Below are 27,775 nucleotides of genomic sequence, written 5' to 3' on the forward strand. Positions count from 1 at the left end.
CTCCGGGGATGGGCACAGCTCCTCCTGGCACAGCTCAGAGCTCCCAGGGCCATCCCAGCTGAGCACAGCGGGCTTTTCAGGCTGGAGGCCAGGGCTTGGTGGCCAGCTCTGACCCGGGGTTTCATCCTCTCACTGGGAGCCACAGGTGACAGATCCACGTTCCCAGCGCTGGCTGGTGTCAGGTGTATCACAGGAGAGCCTCATTATCCATGTTCACTTCAAGAGTCAACGTGTCTGAGCTTGTGGAAACCACATCCTTTAAATGTATTAAATAGCTCTGCCTTGAGCCTGCTCTGATATTACATTCTCCATGAGCTGAAATCGATTTAATATTTAAAAAATCAATTTAATATAAAAATTTTAAATTAAATTAAATTAATTTTTAAAATAGAAATCTATTGAATGCAATCCAATTTATTTATAATAGAAATAAATAGAAATAAATATAAAATAAATAAATAAAAAAAAAATAAATTTAAATAAATTAAAATATTGAATACAATCCAATTTATTTATAATAGAAATAAATAGAAATAAATATAAAATAAATAAATAATAAATAAAAATTTAAATTTAAATAAATTAAAAATATTTATAAATATAAATATATTTATAGAGATAAAATATAAATATAAATATAAATATAAATATAAATATAAATATAAATATAAATATAAATATAAATATAAATATAAATATAATTATAAATATAAATATAAATATAAATATAAATATAAATAAATATATTTTTATATCTGCTCTTCGCTTGGGCATGTGCCTGTGTAACTAAAGGACAATGGTGTATTGCTTAAAACTATGGGATTTATCTAATTTTATTGTCTAAAGTTATGGCTAGAAGAATAATCAGCTGTCCCAGCATTTCTTTCATTGAGTCCATCATCAGACAGGGTGGATAAGTGGAACCCAGCACTAAAACATGTCATAGGTGCCCAAGGGAAGCCCTTGCAGAGCTGGACCTGCACGAGGTGTGATCAGAAATCCAAATCCCCGTTCCTGTGACCAGTTGGTTCCTCTGGAGCTCTGCCATCCCCCAGGCCAGCAGGCAGCAGGAGGTGCCCCATTCTCCTGGGATCTGCTCACCCTCCCAGTGACCTTCAGGGAGGGAAGTCCATCATGAGAGTGCTCTCAGTTAATCTGAGCAGCCAGCCATGGGATGGGGATCATAATCAAAGAGTTATTTCCATGATTTCCAAAGTTTTCTTTTCTATTCCCAAGCAAATTCCCTTCATCCATGATTGAGATGAGGTAAGTGTTCTCCTTCCAGCTTGCAGGGGGCTTGGGTGGAAGCTCTTATTTCCATTCCATGCACAGAGGTGAACAGACCCTAGATCTGAATCAGACCCTAAAAGTATCTCTGACAAATTCCTCAGAACCAGTGTTTTTTGGAGGTGAAACACCTCCAAGTGTTTTTTGGAGGTGTGAAACACCACAGCAGCGTGGTTGTCCTGTAGCCAACCTCACGCTGCATCACCCACAGCGGGATTTCACCTTTTACTGCTTTCCAGGAGTTTTTAGGGCTTCCCCCAGGTGGAAATGTTCCCTTTACAAACTGAACTTATCTCAGGAAGCGGCAGCAGCTGGGACTCGGGAGGTGACAGCCACCTCCTGCTCCCCTCAGTGCTTCCTGCCATGGCCACCATCCCCTGCATCGCCACTAATGAGCTGATCTGCAGCTCTGATTAGCGTGCAGGGGGTGTGCTGGCCTTTTCCAGGGGAATTACAGCAAGGTAGGAACTGCTCCAGTGCCAGAGCATCCTCCTGGGGACGGGTTTTGCTCCCTGGGATGGTTCTTGGAGGAACAGCAGTGCTGGGGAAATGACTACCAAAAAAACCGAGGGAGGATCTCTCAGTTGTGACGTGATAGTCTGGATTATGCTCTCAGGATAACAGGAGATTTGAGTTAGAATTGTTTTCAGATATTAAAAAAAAACCCAAAGTGTTCTAATTTCAGTCCTGCTGGGAAAAGCCCAGAAGCTGGTTTGGGGCTGGGGTGCAGAAATGGGGATTTGGGCTGATAACACTTCACTTTCTCCTGAGTTTCAGCAGTATGAGGTTCCCAGTCCCCCCAGTTTCCTAGAGAGAAAGGATACTGGGTAATTTCCAGCTTCTGTGAAAGGATTAGAAAGCAAAAGGAAAAAAAGATTGAAACAGTATTTTGATGGTTTCTCCCCCAGCATAAACATTTCTAGTAAAAAGAAAAATAATCATTAATGAAATGTATGTCCAAGCAGCCTTTTTGGGTCTGGCCAGGAGAGAGACTGACCTCACACTCAGCAAGTTTCCCTTCCTTTTAATGAAAAGGAAAAACAAAGCTGCCAATATTAATTATTTAAGGATTATGGTGGAGGTTCCCACAGTGGAAGAAAACACCTTTTCATACAATCAATAGGGCTTTGGCAGAGGAAGACACAACCTACTAAAAAGAAATGTAGATAAACTGGGAGAAGGGGGAGCAGAAAAATGTGGTTTTAGATGAAATGGCCCCAGTAATTTGGTGCTGGTTTGGGCACAGCTGCTCAGGAGGGGTGACCTGAGGATGTGGGGGTGAGAATTTCTCCATGCAAAGCCTCCTCTCTCCAGCCTGCATTTCACACCTGGAAATAAAAGCATCCTTAAGAAAATTATTGTTTCTTTTGTGGCCTCAGGACTGGTCCAGCTTTTGAGAGGCATCACCCAGCTCCTGACAGCACCACGGGGCTGGGATGGATCTCACACCCTTCACTGTCCTTAATTCTGAGAATTGAATGGACAGGCAGAAACAAACCAAAGCAGGTATGATTTTAGGGTATTCAACTCTGACAGCACACCTAAAAATAACCGTGCACAAAGGGCTTGGGTTTGGTTTGTATTTTTTTTTCTACCTCTGGAACTGAAAAGTTTTATTTGACTTTATGATCTGCAAGTTTTCCACTAGTCAGGAAAGCCTGTTCTCTCCTAACTGTTGTCTCTCCTCCTGCTTTTTCCATTACCATCCTGCTCTAAGGGCTGTGTGGATCAGGAAATTTGGGTCCAGGAAGGTTTTTTGGGATGCCCTGCAGCAGGCAGGGTGGGAGTGGGCTGTGGCAGCCCAGCAGGCACGGGAAGGGTTAAACTTCATGCTGCAGCTGCAAAGCCCAATTTCTTTATTTCCTGTTAATGACATTATTGCCTACATAAAACCATTGAAACATGTTTCTTTCATTTGTTTAATTTCAAATTCTGAGCACACTAGCTGGAAACTATGTTTAATAGTTAAACTCAAAACATTTGGATTTCCTTTCCCTCGCTGAGATTTGCAGGGAGTGCACTTCATCCTTGGTTGGGTTTTCAAGGAGCCATTTTTACACAGCTATAGGAGCCAGCCAGAAAACAAACCAGATTAAATTGCAGAATCAAATCACATCAGTTCAGGCTGGTAACACATCATATATTTCCCTTCCTCTGCAGTCAGGCCAAGATAGCATCAGCCCCAAGTCGTGTTGGAGCATCCAGAGCCAGGACACCCCTCTGTGCACACAGGAGAAGGGCTTCCCTGAGCATGCCTGGAAAAAATGTTCCTGTTTCCATGAAAAAATGGAATGGAATCTCCTCCAGGCCCTGCTGGCAGCGATGCTCCTGCCACCTCCCCACATTCTGAGCGCCCCAGAAGGGCGGTGTGGGAAGGAGGAGGGCACACCAAGGTGGATCTGAGCCACCCCAGGCTGGAAGGGAAACCCTCAAATCCGAGCCTGTTGGGCTGATAAAGCTCCAGGCTGCCAGAAACATGGTGTGGGGTGATGGTTTTAGCAAAAGCTCTGTCCCACTGTCAGGTTTGTCCCCTCAGGATGATGGATGCTCGCAAGTTGTGTGGAGTGATTGCTTGGAGTGTCTCAAAGTCACTTCATGAACACTCACAGGGTTAGAGCATGGAGAAACTGGGCTTTGAACCACTTCAGATCCAGCTTCTCCTTGGCACCGTGCGCTAATGAAACCCAGAACCAGCACTGTGAGCAAAAGCAGTGAGCAGAGGTGGGAAAATGAGGAATGTGGCCCTGAGCAGGAATTTAGTAAGTCATCACTGACATGACAAGAGAACCACACTCATTGTTAGCAGAAGCAGTGAGTAGAGGTGGGAAAATGAGGAATGTGGCCCTGAGCAGGACTTTGGGAAGTCATCACTGACATGACAAGAGAACCACACTCGTTGTTCTGCCATGGCATCAGGGTACATCCCTGGGAGCCACAGCAGTGCACAATTTCCCATTAAAAAAATCTGCATTTGACAGAAAAACTCAAGAGGATTTAAATGTTACATTCCAGGGCCATATGCAGGGACACCTTCCATTAGACCAGGTTGCTCCCAGCCCTGTTCAGCCTGGCCCTGGACATTTCCAGGGATGGGGAATCTTGCTGTCCTTGTTACAGGAAGGTGGCAGAGGCTTTTTAATTTTTTAAGGATATTTAATTTTTTTTTTGTTAAAGGCTATTGATTCATTTATATAGGATGATCAGTTTTTTAGGTCAGCTTTAAAGTGGCAGGTTTTGACGTGGTTTTTATCACAGTCTCACTTCTAGTTTTGCTCATTTGTGCATGGTGAGGAAGGGGTGGTGGAAAAAATAAGCCATGGGAAGCTGGTCATAAATATCCTCATTTACCTCTTTTGCTCCCACCCTCTCTTCAATCTCTGTTCTGTGCAGGTGATGGAAGGAGTTCAGAAATGTTAATAGATAGCAAAGTGCTCGTGCGTGTTTTATCAGCTCTCCTGGAATGGTTAATGCTGATACCGTGCCCCTTTCAAGTCTAAAAAATCTGGGCAAGCGTGTGCAGATAGCAGGGAGTGCACTGAACAAAACATCAAGGCAAAGAGTCTGTGGGGGGGAATGGAAATGGTGAAAGGATTATAGGAGAGAAAATGTATCGGACTTATCTGGCCATGGTCGCTAACAAAAGTGTGTCAGTTTTATGGGATGATCTTCAAACCCCACAAAACTAATTGTGTGTTTGCTTGTCTTGTTTGTGAGTATCTCTGGCAGTGTTCTTCCCCCCCACTGGAAAAGCGTGTCTTTGTGTGGATAATACCCTGTGCCTGCAGAATGTGGGGAGAATGCACAGCCCAAAGGGTTCATACCTCTTAAACTAATGATGTTCAACTAGTTTATTAAAAAAAAAAAAAAAGAAAGAATAACTTCAAAGGCTCACATGTGGGTTGCAAACCTCTCATGTCTTCTGTATACAGGGTCTTCCTCTTATTTTGATCAAGGCTGTTCCCAGCACTTCTGTTGAAACAGTCCCAAGCCTTTGATGTCGTTATCAACGTGACCACCAGTGTGAGCTGGGTGACAGGGGGGACATCAGCCACACTGGGGGGCTGCATCCTCCCCTCTGGGGGACCTCATGGGCTCTGCCTCTCACTGGGCAGCTTTCCTGCTGGGAAAGTGATTTCTGGACCCCGAGCCCCTGGCCTGCTCTGGCTTGGGGTGGGAAGGGTGAATAGGGAAGGGCAGGCACAGGGATGGAGTGGGGGGCAGGAGGGAGGGCTTGGAGGGGTCTTGGAGGGGATGTGACCCCCCAGTGGGGGCTGTGCATGGAGAGGAGGGAGCTCTCAGCATGCTTGATTCATGTTTCCTCTCTATTTTCCATCCATGTCCTTGTGACCCCCTGGCAGTGCCCAAGGCCAGGCTGGACAGGGCTTGGAGCAACCTGGGCCAGTGGAAGGTGTCCCTGGCCATGGCAGGGGCATGGAACAGGATGAGTTTTAAGGTCCCTTCCAACCCAAACCAGTCTGGGATTCTGTGATTCAGTGATCCTGCTGTGGATTTAGCAGAGGGGCATCAGCAGAGCCAGGGTCAGGCAGCAGCACCGTGCCCTGGCCTGGTGGTGAGGTGTGGTGGCATCTCCTGGGCTGGACAGGCTGTGCTGGCATCTCCTGGTGGGCTGGACAGGCTGTGCTGGCATCTCTTGGCATGGACAGGTTGTGATGGCATCTCTTGTTAGGCTGGACAGGCTCTGGTGGCATCTCTCAGGTTCTTTGAGGCTCCCCATGAGGAAGGCAGTTCCCTGCCCACGCTGTGTCCCCGTGCACAGGGAAGGGCTCTGACTTTGTCCTCTGGTTTAGGACTTGTGGCTCCTGACAAGCACAGTGTGGGCACTGCTCTGATGTGCTGGGCTGCTGGATTTGATTTGATTTGATTTGATTTGATTTGATTTGATTTGATTTGATTTGATTTGATTTGATTTGACTTGATTTGAGCTCCTGGTCCCCTGTCACCTCCACGAAGCCCCTCAGAGGGACCAACAGGAGAGCCCTGGGCTCTGGGCTGGTGCTCTGTGGGAGGACAAGAACCCAGAGCCATCCCTTTAGGAGCCCCATGGGCACACAGGAGCCAGCTTAGCTGGGTGCAGTCAGGAGCAGCCCAGGCAGTGTGCACTGGCACATCTGCAATGCTCTCAAAGACCCCTCTGCCGCTTTCTTTCCCACTTTTTTTTTTTTTTTTTTTTTTTTTACTACCTGCTCTATAAAAAGCTCAAAGTAAAAAAAAAAAAAATTAATTTCCCTTTATTGTGCAGCTTCGCTGTGAACTGATTCTTTTAATCTAAAATTATTCCTTTTTGGTGGCACAATCTGACTTGAAGCTTCTGTGCTGGCTGTGAACATGACACAGAGCAGCAGCCAGAGAGGAGGGACAGGCTGTGTCTGCCCTTTGCTGGGCACCAGGAGGGCTGAGCACGGCTGGAGGACGCTGCTTTAAACAGCTTTTTGCAGCCTTTTCTCCCTCATTTGACTGGGTTTTCATCTCAGATGCAGAGAAAGGCTAACAAATAAAATATAAATAGTTAATTTTCCCCTCTGCTCAACCTGGGAATTCAGATTCAAGTTTAGACAGGAAAATCAGAAGGAAATTCAAAGATCCTCTGCTTTCTTGATGACTGCAGCTGCTACCTGAACACAGAGATTCCCTGTAGATCTGTGAACAAGGACTTCCAGAAGCTGCTAAAGATGAAGAAAACTCTGGAAGACCTTCCTGTACCTGCCACCGCCTGCCTCGTTCACCACACTGCTTTCAAATCCCAGGCAGGACCTGACTCTTCCCTGTGGGCAGGAGCAGAAAAGAGACTCCTGACTGGACATGAGTGGGGCCACCACTGCTCTGGGCAGGACAGGCTGCTCCCTGGTGCCTTGGTTTCAAAAGAAAGGAAGGCAGGATCCTCCCCTGAAATGGAAAATTTAAATTTTTATTTTTCTGAATCCAACCCCTGCCATGGCAGGGACACCTCCCACTGTCCCAGGGTGCTCCAAGCCCTGTCCAGCCTGGCCTTGGGCACTGCCAGGGATCCAGGGGCAGCCACAGCTGCTCTGGGCACCCTCCCAGGGAAGCATTTCTTCCTAATAATCAGTGTAGCTCTGCCCTTAGTCAGTGTGCAGCACTGCCCCTTGTCCTGTCAGTCTGGGCAGGGCAGGTGGCAAAGCCTGTGGCCAAAGAAATTATATATATATATATATATATAATTATATATATAATTATTATTATTAAGTTTTATTTTTATTTTTAAAATTTTTTATTTGTATTTTTATTTGTAATTTTATTTGTTTTATTATTATAAATTATCACCTTCCACACTGGCTGTGCCAGGGCACCTCCTGATTGATGCCAAGGCACAGTGGAGCCCCTTGCTCCAGGTGGCAGGTGGCAAAGCCTCTGGCCAAAGAAATTATTTATTTTTATTTTTTATTTTTATTTTTATTTTTATTTTTATTTTTATTACAAATTATCACCTTCCACACTGGCTGTGCCAGGGCACCACCTGATAAATGCCAAGGCACAGTGGAGCCCCTCGCTGGCCCAAGAATTGCTATAAATTTTAAATTAAGGAGATCTCAGGTAAAAAAAATGGGAGCAGGGAAGCACAATCAGGACACCTGGGCAGCTCCCCACAAAGCCCCAGCCCCAGGGGCTCTCCCTGCCCTCCTTGTGTGCCCCCAGGGTCCCCTTGTGGCTGGCACAGAGAGGGTGGGCACTCAGCAGGTGTTTGGGGGGGCTGCTCCTCCGCACCTGCAGTCCCCAGGGTTTGGTCAATGCAGTCCCTGTCTGCGTCCCTGCTTGCTCTCCCAGGGTGGTGTTATTGCACAACGGGGTTTGGAGAGAAGCACTGGGTTAAATGGTGTTTTTATGAAATGGGATGAATGAGCCTTAATGAGATTTTCTTCCAAAGGGAACGAGTCTGAGGTTTTCAGCCTCCATTACGAGGTTTCATTTTCTGTGCTGTAGCAGTAATGGGACTAGGAGAGGTTTTATCCAACATTGTTTCAAAGAAAGTTGTAAGGAGAAAGGTGGTCAAGTCACCTCGTCATGGCTGGCGGTCCTGGGCTGGAGGTGACACCACTGCCACCATCCCAAGGGGCCCAGAGGGACACAGGCTGTTCATTCTCCCAGGACAGGACCATATTGTATGGCTCAGCAGCATCGTGGCACGTTGATATTTGGCATTATGAGCAGCAAAAAAATGAATAATCCTAATAATCCCTAACTCTTCTTGTGCCTTGAAAGGGCTTTTACTGTTCAGCTCGTGGGCTTGGCGGAACATTTGCTTTCCATGTGCAGTGGGGGCCATTCCTAGGCCTGGGAAATGTGTAACTGGGCAGCAACAACAAATTCGCCCTCTTATTCTTTCATTATTAGCCCAGCAAATTCATCCTCTTATTCTTTCATCATTACCCAGCTTGCCCAGCCCCGGCAGTTCATGGCTGTGTGAGGCTCCAGGATGGATTGTGCCATTGGATGGGTGACAAAATTGTGGCTCCAAAGGACATCCCATCCAGGGCCACCACAACACACATCCTCTGGGGGTGTTTGCTGTTTGTTCTGGTGCAGAGGGGCTGAGCAGGGCCTGGAGCAGGAGCAGCTCTGTGCTCTGGGCTGGGGATGGTGCAAACCAGCAGCTCTTCCTTGCAGAGAAGGTGGGAAGGGACAGGGACAGGCCTGTGGTTGTGATCCTGGCTTCTGAGCCCTCATTTAGGATCAGGCTGTGCCTGGGACATCCAGGGACGTGCAGGGACCAGGGATGTCCACTGGAGCATCTCTGGGGTGCTGCTGTCCCAGGATCCCCATCCTTCCCGTGGGGTTTCCTTTTGCAGGGCAGGAGGAGAGAGGGGAGGCACTGGGAGCAACCAGGGAGCAGGGTCTGCCTGGGCTCTGTGCTGGGAGCAGGGTCTGCCTGGGCTCCATTTCTGGGCTCTGCCTGGGCTCTGTGCTGGGATCAGGATCCATCTGGGCTCCAGTTCCTGGGCTCTGTGCTGGGAGCAGGGTCTGCCTGGGTTCTAGTTCCCAGGGCTCTGGGCTCTGTGCTGGCTGGAAGGGGCAGCTCTGCAGCGTGCCCTGGATGTGGGACAGGGCCTGGGGACAAGAGCAGGGCCAGCAAGGGACTCCACTGTGCCTTGGCATCCCCCAGGAGGGGCCCTGCAGATGCTCAGGCACAGCCAGCATGGAAGGTGGCATTTCTTTGGCTTTGCCACCTGCCCTGCCCAGACTGACAGGACAAGGGGCAGTGCTGCACACTGACTAAGGGCAGAGCTACACTGATTATTAGGAAGAAATGCTTCCCTGGGAGGGTGCCCAGAGCAGCTGTGGCTGCCCCTGGATCCCTGGCAGTGCCCAAGGCCAGGCTGGACAGGGCTTGGAGCAGCCTGGGACAGTGGAAGGTGGATGAGCTGGAATGGGACGAGCTTTAAGGTCCCCCCCAGCCCAATCCCGTCTGTGATTCTATAATAATGATAAAAACCAAGCCAAGCTGGACCCACCAGCTCTGCCAGCCAGACCAAGGTGGGCTCTGGACAGAAGGAACTGCAGAGCCCACAGGTCCAGGCTCGGAGCAGGCTGAGGAGGAGGAGGGCAGGAGCCTCCTTGGATCTGGAGGGCAGGTTTGGGGGCCAACCCCTAATTAAAACCTTTTGTATGAAGTTCCAAACCCTCCATTCCGTGCCTGGTTAATATTTAACAGCTGGGGCCGGAGATGGGAACACAACTGCGGCCGGGCTTTGGCTGCTGTGCCAGTTCTATTGCAATCAGGGATTGTTTAATTAGCCTGCAGAGCGAAAACAGGCCCGCGGATTATACATATATATATAAATATATAAAATAATAATAATAATAACACGGGGGCCCGCCCCATTTTCTCCCCGACATGAAAACTTTTAGCAAAGTTTTTAATGCCGGGGAGTCGCGCCCGGCCTGCAGCGCTGATGTGGGCTGGGGAGGGGGACGGGGGATGCGCGGGGGATGCGCGGGCGCTGCGCGGGGCGGCGCAGCAAAAGGGGCGCTGCGCCTTTAAGGCGGCGGAGCGGCGGCTGCGATCGCTTCCCTTTGATAAGGTCCTGGCAACTCTGTAGCCGCCGCGGGATGCCGCGGGAAGGGCGCAAAAAATAAATCCCGACCCCTAAAAATATAAAATAATTTGATTTTCCTCACCAGCGCTGATTACGCGCCTTTCCTGCCGCCCCCGGCCGCGCTGGAGCCGCCTCCGCGCCCGCCTCGCACCGGGGATGCCCCGGGGCTGGGAGCCCCGGGAGGGGACAGGGGTGCTTCCCCAGCTTCTCCTTCTTTCTCTATTTAATTTTTAAAATTCTTTGGGCCCTTTTTTCTCTTTTTTTCCTCTTTTTTTCTCTCTTTTTTGTTTTTTTTTTTAGTGCGCTACCGCCCTTGCAGGACCGCTCCGCCGGGCTGCGCTTTGATGCTGCGGGGGGAGCCCGGGGCGGGGGGCGGAGGGAGGGGGGGGGCGGGACCTGCGCTTTTGTATTTAAAATAAATAAAATAAATAACCAGGGGAGGGAGGGAGAGGAGGGAGGCGCGGATCGCAGTGGGCTCCTTCCCTCGCAGCCCCCCCCCCCCCCCCCCCCCCTCCCTTTACCCCCCTCTTTCCCGATGCTCTCCGATGCGGTTGCACCGCCGGGGAGGAGAGGAGGAGGAGGAGGAAGGCGAGGAGGAGGAAGGCCGGCGGGGGGAGCGGGTGCAGCCTGCGCGCTGCCGGCGGCGGGGAGCGGCGGGGCCGCGGGCGCGCAGCGAGCTCCGGCTCGGCGGTGAGTGGCAACTTCGGGGGCGGCGGCCGCCGCTTCTTCTGCTTCAGATACGGAATTTTCTCTTAATTTCAGTTATTTCCTTTTTTTTTTTTTTTCAATATATACATTTTTTCCCCCGCGGGGTGCCCGCGCTGCCGCCCTCCGCGGGCGCGGAGCCTCCGCGCTCCCCGTGCCCGCCGCGGCTCGGCTGTTGCTCGCGGCTCGCTCGGAGGGCTCCAAGTCGCTCCGGACTTTTTTCCCCCCTTTCCTCCCCCTCCGACCTCCCTCCTCCCAGCCCGTCGCCATTTCTGGAGCAGGTTTTTATTATTATCATTATTATTTTGCACGCCGGGAAGCTCCAGGCTGGGGGCTGCCCCCCTGCGACCCCCCCCTTCCCATTTATCGCCCCTTTTCCCGAGCCGGGGGTGCTGTCCTGGCCGCAGGGGGGATGCGGGGGGCCCGGGATGCCCCGCAGCGCCCAGGTACGGCCGCCTCGCCTTAGCCCGGCCTCGGGGGTGCTTTTTGGGGAGGGGGGGCCCTGCTCCAGCCCGGCTCCCGCAGGGGAGCGCCCCAACATCGCTGCTGGCGTTGGGGGGGACACACGCGGGTCGGCAGCGCGGGGGGAGCGGGCTGGGCTGCGAGAGGGGCAAATGGAAACCAGATGCCGGGGCAGGGACGCCCCGAGCTGCCCAGGGCTGCGGGGGGGCCGCGCTGACACCCCCGCGCCGGCCCCGGCCCCGCTCAGAGTGAGCCGGGAGTTCAGCGGAGCGGATCTGATAGTCGCGATCGGGCTGGCGATAGAGCCGCGCTCCCTCTGCCCTGCCTCCCTCCCTCTCTCTCTCTCTCTCTCTCTCCTTTTCTTTCTTCCTTTTTTTTTTTTTTTTTTTTTTTTTTTTTTTTTTTTTGACTGTGAGGAGTTGAAAAGCCTGTTTACTTTTTTGCCTTTGATGTTGGGAGGATCTGGTTTTGATTAGATCAATACTCCTTTTTTCTTTCCCCCCCACCCCTCCCTTTTTTTTTTTTTTTTTTTTTTTTTTTTTCCCCTTTGCAGAGAGGAGGCTCCGAGGATCCCCTGCTGACTCCAGGCAGAGGCAGGCAGAGGCACACGGCAGCTCCTGAAGGCACCGGGAGCCCCTCTCCCCGGCCGGCTCCGGAGCCATGAGCAGCGCCGTGCTCCTCGCCCACCTCCCGGACCCCAGCAGCAGCTTCAGGGAAGACGCCCCCCGACCCCCTGTCCCGGGGGAGGAAGGAGAAGCACCATGCCCGCAACTCGCCAGCTCGTTCCTCGCCAAAAGCCAAAGCTTCAAGGCCATGCCGGTGCCCCCTGCCCCGCGGAGGAACGAGAACGGGCTCGGGGAGCCCGAGGGCAGCGCGTCCCCGGACTCCCCCCTGGCCAGATGGACCAAATCCTTGCATTCCCTCTTGGGAGATCAAGATGGTGCCTATCTTTTTCGGACCTTTCTGGAAAGGGAAAAATGTGTGGATACCTTAGACTTTTGGTTTGCCTGCAATGGCTTCAGGCAGATGGACCTTAAGGATACCAAAACTTTGCGAGTAGCCAAAGCTATTTACAAAAGGTACATCGAGAACAACAGCATCGTCTCCAAGCAGCTCAAACCTGCTACCAAGACCTACATAAGGGACAGCATCAAGAAGCAGCAGATAGATTCCATCATGTTTGATCAGGCACAGACTGAGATTCAGACTGTGATGGAGGAAAATGCTTACCAGATGTTTTTAACTTCTGATATATACCTCGAATATGTACGGAGTGGAGGAGAGAATCCCGCTTACATCAACAGCAATGGACTGGGGAGCTTAAAAGTTGTCTGTGGCTATCTCCCGACCTTGAATGAAGAAGAGGAATGGAGCTGTGCAGACTTTAAAAACAAAATCTTGCCTTCGGTAGTTGGACTATCCAGCAAGACGTTGAGGGTTACAGCGAATGTCAGAGCCACGGAAACGATCGAGAACGGATACAGGTAAGGGAACCCCTGGAAATTGTGCTTTGTTTTAACTTTAGGGACTTTGAGAGTGCTTTTCAGAAGGCTGTTGGGGTGGGAATGGAGGGGAGGCAGGGCTGCCTGAAGGGCTGGGAGCACAGCTGCTTCCCCACACCTCCAGACGCTGGAATTTGTGGGGTGTTGTCTGAGTGTGGGGGTTTTTCCCCCCTCTACAGAGGAAAACAAGATCCTGTGCTCTGAAGCCCTATTGGCTCTTTCAGTTCTTTTATAGATCAAAAACTTCATAGCAACTATGTCCTCCGGACATGCGTTAATTATTGGTTCAACTTTCAAACCTATTAAGAGCAGTAGTGGAGTGGATCACAGAGACACATGAATAATGTAACCTCCCAGTTCCCCAACTCCACCATCAACCGGTGTTTAACGATGTTGGTTATGTGGGAAGCAATTGTGCGGTCGTGGAGGAGGAAATGTGTGCACTGACTGCATCAAACTCTGCAACTTGGGCACAATCTGCTTTTATTTTGACTCTGTGTGTTGTGATGTGCAGCTTCTCCATGGCGTGGGGTGTCCGTGTCGTGTCAGAGCCATCCAGGGTGGCTTTGAGCCAGTGCATACAGGAGGATACCTGAAATTTGAGTGTTTAAGGTGGTGGAGGCATTCCAGGTGTGGTGTTACAGATGTTCGGTCGGTGTTCGGTGCTCTCATGTTGGCCGTGAGCTCAGGGTCAGGCTGGTGAAGAGGCGGCTGTCCCCAGGGGGATGTGGGGACACTGTGTGGTGACAGGCTGTCCTTGTGCCCTGCTCCTGGGCTGCATCTGCATTGCCAGCGCCTTCTCTTTTGTTGGAATTGTTGATGGCACAGCTGTGCGAGGGTGAGGAAAGCAAGAGCCATCTCCAAGTGCAGGGGGGGATGGGAGAGAAGAGACTCTGATGAGCAAATGATGAGTTGTATAATCCTCTGAAAATGTATTCTTTCCTCTCCCCACCCTTGCCATAAATGTGGATTGTTGAATCAGGGCTGAGAGGAGAGGGCTCTGCTGCAGATGTGCGCTCTCCTCCGCCGGCCCGGCAGCCTGGGGGTTGGTATGGTGAGTGTTTGACATCTCGTTTACAGGAATTTTGAGAGTGTGGCTGTGATTCATGGACATCAAAGGGCACCAGCCTTCTCCCGGGGAGGCTTTGCTGGAGCGCTGCTCTGCTGCCCCCGGAGAGCTTCCAGCTGTGCCGGCCTTGCCGGGGCCGTGGGGCACTGGCAGGGTCCCCCCTGCCCCGGAGGGGGCTCCGGAGCCTCTTTGGGGTCTGCTGTGCCCGAGGCTGTCCTGCCAGCGGGGCGGGATGGAGGTGCTGGGCGTGGGGACAGCAGGGATGCTGGGGTGGGGACAGCAGGGATGCTCTGGGGCGTGGGGACAGCAGAGATGCTGGGGTGGGGACAGCTGGGACAGCAGGGATGCTGTGGCCGTGGGGACAGCAGGGATGCTGGGGTGGGGACAGCTGGGACAGCAGGGATGCTGTGGCCGTGGGGACAGCAGGGATGCTGTGGGCCATGGGGACAGCAGGGATGCTGGGGTGGGGACAGCAGGGATGCTCTGGGCCGTGGGGACAGCAGGGATGCTCTGGGCCATGGGGACAGCAGGGATGCTGGGGTGCAGACAGAAGGGATGCTCTGCATCTCGGACCCCTCCTGCCTGGGGGCTGCAGGGGGGCAGTGCTGGCAGCTGCTCTGTGCAGGACTTGGGCTTTGGGATGCTCATCTTGTGCCTGAGCCTTTCTGCCTGAGCATCTGCTGTTCTCCAGAACTTGGTTTGAACTGCTGCCCTTCGCTGGCTTTCCAGGAGGGGGATGTTTGATGCTTTTATCTCTGAGCCTTTGTTGGGATTCAGAGCTGGAAGGGCTTGGCTGTATGTTCTACCAGAGCTGCAGGCCCTGCTAAACCCACGTGTGCCTTGTCCAGGAGAGCTCTTGCAGTGCCGTGGCTGCTTGCCTGATTAGTGCTGGGCTTTTTTTCCTTTCCTTTCCCCCCCCCCCCCTTTTCTTTTCTTTTTTGTCCAGGGATTAATGCAGCTTGCTCCTCACATGTCAGATCTACCCTCCTAGGACATTAGGTAGTGCGTTTTGCTTTGATCACCTTCTGTTGAATTTCCAGGAGCTTTTGCTCTCCACGGGGCCAGGAGATCTCAATGCAGAGAGAGGGGAGGTCAAGCTGAGATGCTGCTCAGTTCCTCCCATTTGTGAAGCCACTTGTGCGTGCATGTGCTGGGAGCTGATGAGCATATGGATGGGTTATCTCTCATCACTCAGCATTTAGGATCGCGGCTAGGATTGGAGCTGAAGCTCGCACAAAGTCTTTCCTGGTGAGTGGCCAAACCACACCTCCCTCATGTGTGTGTTGGAATTAAGGAATTTCTGCTCAGCATGCTCTGGTTCTGAAGGGCTGTGCAGGCTCTGGCCATTCGCCTTGGTGGGTTTCAATGTGATTATCCCACCTGAGTGGGGCAGCCCAGCAGTGCCAGGCCAGCCTGGTGTTTGCAGGGGAGACCACCTGGAAATCCCAGGGCAGAACCGCGGCCAAACCCACGGCAAACGGGAGACAGCAGGAAGCAGACAAGCTGAGAGACTTTGTTTGGCCCCAGTGCTGGTGATGGACAGGAACAGGAGAAGTCAAGTGAAAACACAGAGCCTGCACCTGGCTGGGGAGCAGGCGCTTGCAAACTGCTGCCTGTGTGTTTGGAGCCCTAACAGAGGGAATATTTTGAAAGCAGGACCTCCCTCTTGTCCTGCCAGGCGACTCCCCTCCCCTCTGGGCTGTGCTGTGGTTAAAACTGGCCTCCCCAGGCTGCTGTGCTGGACCTGGCCCCATGCTCCAGGAATTCCAGCTATTATTTATACGCGCGTCTAAATTTATCACGCACGACTTTGTGTACACAGCGGGCTCCTCTGCCTTTGCTGTGCCGCCGGGGGAACGCGGCTCTGCTCGGCCCAAGGTGGGCTCGTCTGCCTCCCATTAGGCCCCAGCATCGGCGGGCCTGGCCTTGCTGGGGCTTGCAGATGGCCTTCTGCCTGCTCCCAGTGCTTCCTGGCCTTTGAAAGCGCCCGCTGGTGCAGCTCCTTGTGTGTGAAGTTATTGGAACCAAGTTTGGCTTCAATTATCAAAGTAAATGATGCCATTGTAAAGCTATGCTCCAAGCAGTGTTCTACAATTAGAGCGTGGAAGCTGTGATTAACATAGTTGTGTTAAAATATACTTTTTTTTTTTTTCAGGTTTGTGCATGTGTGGGTTTTTTTGCCGTTTTTTAAAAATGTTTTTAAACCCATGGTTGCCCAGTGATGTTTGTCCCAAGAAAATACTTAATGAGATTCAGTGCTGCCTCCAACTGCTCCTTGTACAGTTTTTCTATCTCTGTATAAGTCTGGTTTGACCTGCCCAAGTGCTTTTATTTCTAAGAGCAACCTGACAATAAAAAAAACACCCCCCACACTCTGAAATTGCACTCTTATAACAGGGGTGATGACCAGGAGCCCCTCTGAAATTTTCATGGCATTATAATACCTCTGACATGGCCATTGCTTAACATAGCAGAGAGAGAGAGAGTTACTTGCTGTGTGTCATTGCATCAAGACAAGAATAGGCTGAGAAACATCAGACATTCTCCTTGAAGCTCCAGAGCAACTGCTACCTGACAGCTGAAAACACTTTGCATATTGAGTTTGGAGCTGGGCTGTGTTTGTGTGTGCAGCATCTGTGGCAGGGGACCACCACTCTCCCTGGAATTTAAAACCCTTGCAGGCAACTTGATGCATCTGGGTGCAATTACTGGAGTAAGGTGGTCAAATTAAAATTGGGAGGAAAAAAAAAAAATTCCAAAACATTAAATGTAGCAAAACTGCTCCTGCTGGTTTTGTGAAAGGATGGGGAGATTTCACTGATTTTCTGAAAGGATGGGGAGATTTCACTGATTTTCTGAAAGGATGGGGAGATTTCTTTTGGACGGTGTTGGATGTGGAGCAGGGATGAGGACTTTAAACTGTGTCAGCTTTAGGGGTTATTATTTGTTTCCTTGTCCCCACAATGATGCTGGGGAAGATGAGTTAGTTCCGGCCACTTTCTCTAATTCTGTGTTTGGACACACCTCCCTCTCCTGTGCCATGCCCACAGGAGCTGCTACCTCCGCCCCCAGCTCAGCCTCTGCAGGATGCTCCTGTGAGAACAGCACGGCAAATCCACCCCTGGGCGTGACAGGGGTGACAGACACCTCCCAGCAAGGTGCTGGGGCTGTGCTGGGGAGCATCCTGAGCATCCTGAGCCTCCTGGGGCATCCTGAGCCTCGTGGTCCTCAGATGCACTCTCAGAGCTGAGATGGTTTCAAACCAAGGAGTGGGAGAGCTGCATCTCTTACACATTGGCCCAAAAGCCCACCAGGGCCCTAGGAAGGGTCTCTGGGACTGCTCATCCCCCTGATCCTGAGCAGAAAACTGCATGGCTTTCAGAGGGACTTTGTTGCAGTAGCAGCAGGATAAGTTTGCTTTCGCCCACATGTGGAATTAATTTGTCTTTGAAGATTTAACTTCTTTCCTGTGGCATTCCTTACTATCTCGTTTTTTTTTTCCCCTTCTTCTTCTTCCCAGATATATATTTTTTAACATCTTGATCTCTCCATCAGAAATGCCTCGGCCTCCTTGGAAAGGAATGCAGCCCCGGCTGGGCTGAATACCTGGCTGCAGCCAGCCCCACACTGCTCATACCAGAGAGGCCCATCTTCCCCACCAGCCTTCCCCCTCATTTTTTCTACTTTTTTTTTCCCTTCCCCTTATTTTTTAAAAACTTAAACCTCACTGAGGCTCCTGCTTTTGGTGCTGGGGGAGGAGGGATGGGGTGATGGGGTGCAGGGATGAGGATGGAGATTGAGAGGGGGCAGTGGGAGGATGTTGCTGTCACTTCAACCCAGCTGGTCCCTCGAGCCCCAGGGGGGCAGGGAGATGGAAAGCCCATTAAAAAAAACCTGCCGAGCCTGCTGGCACATTCCTTAGGCCCCCAAGTCCTGGGTAAGTGGCCCTAATTATTAAAATCAGCAGTCCTTATCAGATGACAAGGCCTTTTGCTTTGATATACAAAGGCAGAAGCTTAACAACCCCATCTTGCCCTGGAAGAGGAACAAAATGTGCACCTTAACATGCAGCTTCCAAACCTCCCTGCATAATCCCCTTATCACCTGCCAGGATGTGTATATTGATCCTGGCCGGGGTGGTGGAGGCAGGGGATGCCCGGGGGGCTCCCATGCAGTGACCCTGCCGTGGTGACCTGGCCCTGCTCCATCACAGCCTCTGTCACTGCCTGTGAATCCTCCACAGAGCTACTCCTGAGTGCTCAGCTCAAACATCCAGGCTGGGCTTTGGGTTTGCTTTTGTGGGTGAGGAGGTGTCGGGGTCAGTAACCCATGTGCCCGTTAATACAATGTGCTGGCCTCTCCTCACATCTCCCATCCATCCTCCTCTTCCCCATCCAACTCTATGCCAAAAAACACGAGTAGGAGGCTCTCCTAAAAGCTGTGCCTTTTTGGCGTGTGTTTTTACAGTGCCAGTGTTTTTACAGTGCATCTGTCCTTGTGAGGCCAGGCCTGGGACAGGAGATCTCAGCCCTGCCCTGTGCCTCTGACACGCAGGGGTCCTGCCCCTGTAGTTCCAGGCAGTTCTCCTGGTTCATAGATACCAAAAATTTGTGTTTCCAAAGAGATCCTAACCCGTGTCTTCAGAGTAGAACTAAGCATTGCTGGCTGGTTCCTTGTGCCTTTGAGCAGGACTTAAGCTGTGAACTTCTTGGACTTTTCCCTGCTGGTGGCAACAGCAGAACTCCTGCTGACCCCAGCAGTGCAGTATCAAGCCTTAAGGACTGAGTTTTCAGGGTATCAAAGGAAGCTTTAGGATTTTCCAGAGCACTTTAGAAGATGCTAAAAGTGTTTAAGGTTGTGCTTTGGGTGTGTTTAGACTCAGCATCCTGGTTTAGGCGGCGTGCTGACTGAGTCTGAGCAGCGCGTGGTTGGTTGGCTCTGCAGAGGATGAGTGTGGTTCCCACAAGGATGGCACTGCCACCAAGCCCAGGACTGTGTGCTAACTGTTCCTGTCCTGCCTGTGCCAGGTCCTTCAAGAGGAACGACCCTGTTAACCCCTACCACGTGAACTCGGGCTATGTCTTCGCGCCGGCCACCAGCGCCAACGACAGCGAAATCTCCAGCGATGCCCTGACGGACGACTCCATGTCGATGACGGACAGCAGCGTGTGAGTACCTGTTGCTGCTGCCCTCACTGGGGATGGGGCACCTGAAAATCACCTCTGTGGGGCTTGGGGGAGCCATGGGCATCACCCAAAGGAGTGTGTGCCCCAACCAGGGCATGGCAGCCTCCCTCTCTCTCCTCTCTCTCCCCGTCGCGCCGTCGCCGCAGGTATGGGATACGGGGAAATAACGAATCCCTCTCTTGCCATTTTGCAGCTGCAGCTGAGCAAACATGTTCTGCCCTGCCTCATGGTGCTGCCTGACTAACCCAAGGAGGGAATGAATCTCCCTCAGCCTTTGTCTTAAGGCCAGGCTTCCTTAACTAGTTATCAGTCATCAAAGAGGAGATTACTTCCTGTAGGAAGTACTTTCTGTAATTAACGTTCGTCATTAGTGTCAGAATGTACATTAATAGGGCCAGTGACCTGAAGGGGCAAATAGCTGCTCATCTAGTGTGGCTGGGGCAGTCTTCAAAGAGCCATTTGGATGGAGCTGCCTGTATCAGGTGTGGGTGTTTCAGGAGCATACAGGCGTGGGAGATGATGCTGTGGCTGAGCTCAGGAATTGCAGGCTCTGTTTTCTCCTGGCTGCTGAGGAGCAGGGTTTGACTGTCAGTTTGCTTTCCCCAGCAGGACAGAAATGGTGCTTTTGTTTCTCTGGAGGGGACAGTGAGGCTCACTTAGTGCTCCTAAGGACCATTTTCTTTAGCTTAGCAGAAGGCAGATGTTGCTGTTTGTGTTTCATGGTGTTCACTTCAGTGCTCTAGAAGTGCCCACCTGTAAGCAGAGTGCTGCATTGCTGGGTTTTCATCTTGAAACTTCCCCAGTGCCTCTGTCAGACATGTCCAGTGGTCCCTGTGTGCTCCTCAGAGAGATTTTCATGCTGGGTTTTTGAAGTCAACATGCGTGAAGATGCACAAGGGAAAACAGGATTTACCAAAAATCCTCGATGCATAAACAAAAAACCCTTTTAAATTTTTTTTTTTAAAGGCACATGTGTGTTTTGAACTGATATTACGGGAAAAAAATAGTTTGTTGTCCCAGCAGATTCCCTTATTGAACAATATTGGCATTAAATAAAAGAGCTGAATCATAGGGTGACTTCTTTATTTCTTCTTACTGGCTCTGGTTGTATGTGATCATGTGTCAACAGAGCATTCATTGGGTTAGTCATTTCTGGACCAGTGTAGGGTCACTTGGGATTCACAGGGCTAGGATTATACCCTCTCTTCACAGCAATGCCAATTGTAGGCCTTATACAGATGAGAGCACTGAGTGAGAAATAAAGTGCATGGTGGATGAAAGGCTTAACTGAATCGCTTTCAGCCCATTGTTAGTCCAGGGGAGCTTAGCGGGGATGAGAGGGCAGCAGCCCGCTTTGAAATTTGCTTGAACAAGTGAATAGGAGCTCCCCATAAAGCAGCCCTGAAAGGAGCTGCCTGTTTTTTCCTGCTGTAACAATGGCCCTGTGCAGGCTGTGAGAGTTTGGGGAAGCTTGGCTGATTAAACTGCCTGCAGCTCCAGGCTGGGGGGCTGCAGGGAGCCCAGGGGTGGCAGAGGGGCAGAATTCCTGCCTGGGAGTGGAAGAAGGGCAGATTTCCTGGTGACAGAGGGGCAGATTTCCAGCCCAGGGGTGGCACGGGGGCAGAATTCCTGCCTGGAAGTGGCAGAGGGGCAGATTTCTTGCCCAAGTGTGGTAGAGGGTCAGATTTCCAGGTGGCAGAGGGGCAGATTTCCTGCCCTGGTGTGGCTGTGGGGCAGATTTCCAGGTGGCAGAGGGGCAGAATTCCTGCCCAGGGGTGGCAGAGGGGCAGTTTCCAGGTGGCAGAGAGGCAGATTTCCAGCCCAGGGGTGGCAGAGAGGCAGAATTCCTGCCCAGGGGTGGCAGAGGGGCAGATTCCAGGTGGCAGAAGGGCAATTTCCTACCCTGACCCCTTTCCAGCCCTGGGCACACTGCAGCTTTCTGCAGCTAGGAGAAGAGTTAAACTGGCACTTCTGGAGGCTGGGCCTAAAGTTCAGGCTGGTGTAAAACTTCTTTTGCAGAGGAGGAGGAGGGCTGCTGCCAGCATCTCCAGAGCAGCTGGGATTTTGGGTGCTGCTGGAAGCTGCAGGGGCACAGAGCCACCCTGGCTGAGCCCAGGTGCTCAGCCCTGTCAGGTTTTATCCCCCTGGAACGGGAGGCCTTGTTCTGTTCCAGCAGCCTGAATGCAAATTAGTTCTTTTGGCTCATATTGGTATCAACTGAAGAGGAAAAACTTGTTCTGGAAAAGTCTGTCAGACATAGCAGTGAAGTGAGTTTGGAGCTTTTTTTTTTTTTAATAAAATAAGTCTGAACTGCACTGGGATTAGGAGAAATCTCCAAATAATGTGTAATCTGCCTTTTTTCTTTTATTCCAGAAGCCAGGGACCATTCTGTCCCTATATATTTTGTAATAGCCACAAAGCATCATGCAAATTTCCATTTCCATTTCTTGATTGGGGGGGGGGGTGGGAGGAAAGGGGATTTTTTTTTTTTTTATTTGCTTATATCTTATTTATGGATTTACTTTGGACACAGGGGAATGCTGCTGAGCAAACTTCAAATATTACCTTATCTTACAAACCAGGCTTTTGATGTTGGCAAGATCAGAGGCTTGTTTCAGAGCCGTTGCCAAATGAAGATGGGAGTGAATGCATATGCGCATGAGTCTGATATTTCAAAGCAGCAGTAAAACTACATTCAGGTTAGGTCAGGCACATCTGAGTCAAAAGGCTAAGATAATTGGCTCAGCTTAAATGGCAGCTGACTGGGTAGAAGACTTCAAACTAGTGTTTCCCCCCCAGAAAACAGATTGGCTTAGCCCCAGCCCTGGTTAGCTGCAATGTTTATAATTAAACTCTACTGTTTAGTGCCTCAACTCTGGAGCTCTTTGGCTTTTAGTGGCCAAGAGAGTGAGTGCAAGTGTTGGCTGTAGGGGCAGGGGGAGAGGTGGCACCTGGAGAGCTGGGCTGAGCCCTTGGCCTGCCCCAAAACCTCAGGCCAAGTTCAGCCCTTTCATTTCCAAGGTGCTTTGCCCTGCTTGGGGGATCTGCTCAGCATCAGGGCTCCCCTGTCCCCCTTATCTCTGGCTGGTGGATCCAGCTCCCTCCCTCTGTCCCTCCTGCAGTCAGGGGTCAGTTGGTCACCCCTTGTCCATTTTCCCCTGTTTTCCAGGGAAGGGTTTAGGCAGCTCTCAGTAAAGTGGCTGCTGAAGTCCCTTCCATTTCCCAGGCTGGCTTTCCCAAGCTGCTCCACAGCCTTCAAATCCCATGGAAATACCTCTGGGGTTTTTTTTTGTTATTTTTTTAAAATTCTGCACGTTGTTACAAGTTTCAGAACTCTTCTGCCAGGGCAGAAGCAGGGAGCTGGAGGATTGATGTGGGGCTCTCTGCTGTAACCAGAGGAATTTCAGTGGGAAGGGACAGTTCTTGTATCAACCTCAATGAGGGCAAATCCTGAAGTGAGGAACCCACGCTGTTGGGTCAGTGTTGCTTTTCCTCCTCCTCTTTTATGACTAAACCCCCAACTCCTGCCCCACAGCCTGTCCCAGAACTGTCCCTTTGGGCAGAGATGGTCCTTGTGGAGCTGGGAGCTTGGGGATACCCCACAAGGAGATGTGTGCCACAGCAGAGGGGCTGGGGACAGGGCTGTTGGGGACAGCCTGCAGGGCTGGAGAGAGATGGGGGATGCAGGGGGGCCTGGTTGTATCCTTGTGGTGCACACACAACCCTTCAGCTGCTTCCCTTCCCCTCCCCATGCGGCCTCTTGGCCTTCCACGGACAGAGGACACCTCCTTTCCCACTGAGTGTGTTGATGGGGTTCATCCCGTGGCTTCATGTACTCATTTTTACTTTCCTTTGAAATGCCTGTTACTGGGCATTCCCTGTGCTGAAGGGCTTCCCTAAGAGACCCTTGTCTCAGGAGGCCCCAGTTAACAAACTCATCTCTGAAGGTGCAGGTGGTTTTGTCTTCACCTTAGTTTTGATTTCCCCCATCCTCCCCCAAAACTAAGACATGTAATTTGCCCCATGGGTTTGTGGAGCAGAAATATTCATGGGGAGGTGTTTGGTGGCCACCAGTGGCTCTGCTGGCTGTTCTGTGCTGGGCTGCTCCCCACTCCTATGCAGTGAGGACATGGGGACAATCAGCTCCTTTCATTTTCCATGTCACTTGTGCTCAAAAACTGTGTGTAGAGGAGGTGCTCACCTTGTGGCCTCCAGGGCCTCCCAGCATTCTCGTTTTTATTATAAAGATTTTTCCGAGTTTATTAAGATGGGATTGCTCTGATCCATCATTCCAGGCTTTGCAGCTTAGTCTTGCTCATTAATGGCAACTGAAAGGTTTGGCCAGGATCTTCACAAAGCTCTGCCATCGCCTCCTTTGAGCTTTGAGAGTGGCATCTGATCATCCTCCTGCCGGGGAGGGACATGGTGCCTGTGGGAAGGTGTTGTTGTGTGTGGCCACGGGAGGGGACACTTGGGGACACTGTGCCACGCTGGCTCCTCTGGCAGCAGCGTGGGGCCAGCTCTGTCTGCTCCTCCTTGGGCTGGAGTTATTTTCTCCTCTCAGGAGATGAGTCAGGTGTGGGGGCAGGTGGATGAAAGGGACAGCACCAGAGATCAAGGCTCTCCAGGCAGTCTGAGGGAAGTGGTGGAATGAGACATTCTGGATCTCCAGGCGTGCTCTTCGGGCTGGCCCCGCTGGCTGGGGAGGGCCCTTTCATCCTCTCTGGGGTGATTTTTTGTGTGGCTGGGTAAAGATGCCTGGGGTGGGACGTGCAGGGGGCTGTTTCCACTGGAGACCCTGGAGCTCCTGGCCTGGTGTCTCCTCGTGGCTTCCTGGCAGGAGCTGGGGTGGCTGTGGGCAGCAGTGTCCTGTCCATGACCATGTTCATGCCCCGAGGTGTCCTGTGCTGCCCAGCCTCAGGGCAGGGGAAATCCTGGTGATCCTGGATCTTAAATGGGACTAGAGATGGGGAGCAGCCATCCATCCTCAGCCTCTTCCTTGTTTCCACTGTGCCAGCAGTTCATGGGGTGTCCCAAAGCTTGAGGAACGTTGTGGTCCTAGAGAGCGTAATTGGATGGGGAAGAACCTGAAATTACAGGTCAGGAGCAGAAACATGGTGTTGGAAAGGCCTTGGAAGTGAAGCTGATGGGATCTTTGGACGTCTGCCCATGTGGAGTTGCCTTCAGCTTTTCAGCTTTTGCTTAATTGCTGCACATCCATGTGCATCCTTTGGTGACACAGGCCCTTCCCACACCGCTGGATATTTGAGGCTTTGGTGTCATCCAGAGGGCCCAGCACCTCTGGAACGAGGCCCTGCAGCTGCCTGGGTGGCTCCAGAGGGGATGGAGAAGTGTCTCAGAGCGTGGGGACAGCCCCAGCTGACGTGGCCTCTCTTCCCTGTGCAGAGATGGGATCCCCCCGTACAGGATTGGGAGCAAGAAGCAGCTCCAGCGGGAGATGCACCGCAGCGTCAAGGCCAACGGTCAAGTTTCTCTACCTCATTTTCCGGTGAGTCCAGGAGGGAGCTGCAGGCTCTGGGTGGGCCTTGGGCAGTGCTGGGGCTGGGGACAAACGCACGTGGAGGGAAGGGAGCAGGGGAGGTGAGAGCATTTCCACCCCAGGGTGATGCCACAGGAGAGAGGTGCTGCTGGGTGTTGTGCAGGAGCCATCTCAGCATCGTTCCAAACCCTCCTTGGGCATGGTCACATCTTGGTCCTTCCTGAAACCAGCTGCTAATGAGGAGTTTCCAGGGGCACTGAATTTGTCCTGTTGGTTAAACGCCAAGTGGAGATGTGTTGGTTCAATCCCAGTTGGGTCCAGTGGGAGCCTTGGCTCTGGCTGCCACCCTGACACTCCTGTGGTGCTTGGCCTCGTGTGCATGGCTGTGAGAGCTGGTGTGTGAGCTGGGGGTGAGCAGGAGCTCCCAAAAGACAGAGCTGGCAGCAGATCCCTGCCTGGCTTTGAGGGATGTGATGCACGGTGCTGCCCTGCTCTTCAAAATTAACTCGCTGACTTGCTAATTCAGTTGACTCGCAGCCTCTCGATTCCTGCGGTGAATAAACTGTTTACACAGACAAGTGTAAACTTATCTTGTCTTGAGATTAATATGCTAAAATTCCTCTTTCTGCTGTCTTAAGCAGCAAGAAGTCAAAGATGATATTTCTGGTGGAAGGTCGGGGGGTGGTTTATGTGGTTTTTCTTTTTGGTATTTTTTTTTCCCCTTCCTTCCTAAAGAAAGTTCTATAGCCTGAGCTTGTAAATTAGATTATTTTGTCCCAGGGCGTGCAAATCGACTTTCTCTGTAAGGCAGTGCTTTGATCAGGGACTGAATAGAGCCAGCTTGTGTAAGAGTGACAATTTCCAGCAGAGTGGCCTTTTTCTACCCTCACATCATTTCTGGAGCTAAGTGGTTGCCGGAGAGAGGCCCCACCTCATCTGGTGGGTAGTATGTGAAAGAGTTGGCAGTTCAGCTTTCTGCTTTCGGGGGGGAGAAAGAGGGAGAGTGGGGGAGAGGAGTGGGGTGTGTGGGGATGGCAGGAGGGAGGGCAGAGTCAAGTGGGTGGTTTCTTTTTCCTCCTTTTTTTTTTTTTTTTTCCCTTTCCTCCCCTTTTCCTGCCATGTTTGCTTCTTTTGGCAGAAATTCGCGTTTTGCCTTTTTATATTCTGCACTTGATTTGGAGATGTTCCCTTTTTCCCTTGATAGATCTGCTTGAGGCAGCCAAGCTCAGCAGTGTAGCACCGCTAGCCTGCAGCAGCTTTCTTCATTTTCTGTACAAAGAGATGGAGGGGGGGGGGAAGAGATCTAGGACACTGTTGAGACAACACTACCTCAAAGGTGCCCAGTGTGTAGCCAGGAAATAAATTACCAGCACTTCTCTGATCTGCAACCGTTTGACTTCTTTTTTTTTTTTTTTTTTTTTTTTCCCTCCTTTCCCTTTTTCTCCCCCATCTTATTTTTTTTAATTTCCAACTCCTTTCTGTTTATACTCACTTTATTCCTTTAGTTAAAGTCTCTCTCCCTCCCACCTCAGAGGTTTTTTTTTTTTTTTTTTTTTTTTGATGTTTGACAACAGTCTTTGAAGATTTTCTACTTCAGAGTAGCTACTGATGGGCTGGTTGTACTACAGAGAGAACAAGCAGGGTTCCTCAGAGTGCGACCAACTGCTCCTGCCGAAGGCAAACGCTGGTGGGGAGGATGTCACTCCATGAGGCCACAGCACTAGCTCATAAAAATCCAGAGCAGACCATGCCTAGTTGCGGTCGTCTTTTCATCCAAACATGGAGACACAACAAGCGTGGCGGGGCCGGCGATGCCGCGGCGGCGAAGCGCCCGCGCCCCGCTAAACACATTGCCTTGTGCCTTCTGTCCCCGCTCCTTGTAGAGGACCCACCGGCTTCCCAAGGAGATGACCCCGGTGGAGCCAGCCGCCTTCGCCGCCGAGCTCATTTCCCGGCTGGAGAAGCTGAAGCAGGAGCAGGAAACCATGGACTGTCTGGAGGAGAGGCTGCAGCAGATCAAGGAGGTAGGATTAGCGCTCCCAGAGCTCTGCGTGCCACCCGGCCGGCGGGGCGGTGGGAGGGGGGACATCCTGGGGGGGACATCCTGGGGGGGACATCCCGGCGCGCGCCCCGCCAGCTCCCGGCCCCTTCCATTCATTCCCCGCCACCCCTTGTCTGGCAGGACGAGGAGAAGGAGGGCGCCGAGCTCCCTGCCAGCCTGCAGAGCGGCCGGGACGCCGCCAACCCGCAGCACCCGCTGTCGCTCCTGCCCTCGGGCAGCTACGAGGAGGACCCCCAGGCCATCCTGGACGAGCACCTGTCCCGCGTGCTCAAGACCCCCGGGTGCCAATCGCCCGGCGTGGGCCGGCACAGCCCCCGCGCCCGCTCGCCCGACCGGCTGCCCGCGGGCAAGCTGCCGCCCGGCACGGCCTCGCTGGCCGCCTGCGCCCTGCTGGGCAAGGGCTTCGTCGCCACCAAGCAGACCACCAAGCACGTCCACCACCACTACATCCACCACCACACCGTGCCCAAGAGCAAGGAGCAGATCGAGGCCGAGGCGGCGCAGCGGGTGCAGTGCTGCTGCCCGGCGGGCGGCGACTACTACTGCTACCCCAAGTGCAAGGGCCACCCCAAAAACACTGACCCCCCTCTCTCCCCGCTGGAGCCCTTCGGGTAAGTCGCCAGCATCTCCACGGCACCCACCCCAGGCATCACCCATCGTCCCGCTGTGGTTGATGGGGACGGGGCTGAGTGTCCCTTTTTGCCACCAGCAGGACGGGCACGCTGCTGAAGAGGCCGGGCCGAGGAGGAGGGGACAGCGTGGCCCCCGGGGACGGGGGGCTGCCCGGCCCTGCTGGGGTGCAGCTCCCAGGGGGTGAAGCGGATCGGGCGCAGAACGTCTGGCAGTGGATGCTGGAGAGCGAGAGACAAAATAAGCACAAGACCCATAGGTAAATACGCAGCTGTCTGCAGCAATATCGCTCCCGGTA

The 27,775-nt window shown here is 52.0% G+C and overlaps 1 protein-coding gene across 3 annotated transcripts in view; it reads left to right on the forward strand.

Moving 5' to 3' along the window:
- Window positions 1–2,726: 2,726 nt before the first annotated feature.
- Window positions 2,727–27,775, forward strand: part of AXIN2 (axin 2) — a 33,939-nt gene continuing 8,890 nt past the window's right edge. The window contains exons 1-7 of one of the 3 annotated variants that reach the window (XM_063176121.1): window positions 2,727–2,793; window positions 12,082–13,012; window positions 19,127–19,267; window positions 24,692–24,794; window positions 26,669–26,809; window positions 26,968–27,458; window positions 27,557–27,736. In XM_063176121.1, coding sequence (XP_063032191.1) covers window positions 12,189–13,012; window positions 19,127–19,267; window positions 24,692–24,794; window positions 26,669–26,809; window positions 26,968–27,458; window positions 27,557–27,736 — 1,880 coding nt within the window. In that variant the 5' untranslated portion in view covers window positions 2,727–2,793; window positions 12,082–12,188. Of the gene's footprint in view, window positions 2,794–10,923; window positions 11,052–12,081; window positions 13,013–19,126; window positions 19,268–24,691; window positions 24,795–26,668; window positions 26,810–26,967; window positions 27,459–27,556; window positions 27,737–27,775 lie in introns of those variants that run through there. The other 2 variants (XM_063176123.1, XM_063176122.1) reach the window with 2 other exon arrangements.

The sequence above is a fragment of the Melospiza melodia genome, chromosome 24 (assembly GCF_035770615.1).
Source record: "Melospiza melodia melodia isolate bMelMel2 chromosome 24, bMelMel2.pri, whole genome shotgun sequence".
NCBI lineage: Eukaryota > Metazoa > Chordata > Aves > Passeriformes > Passerellidae > Melospiza > Melospiza melodia.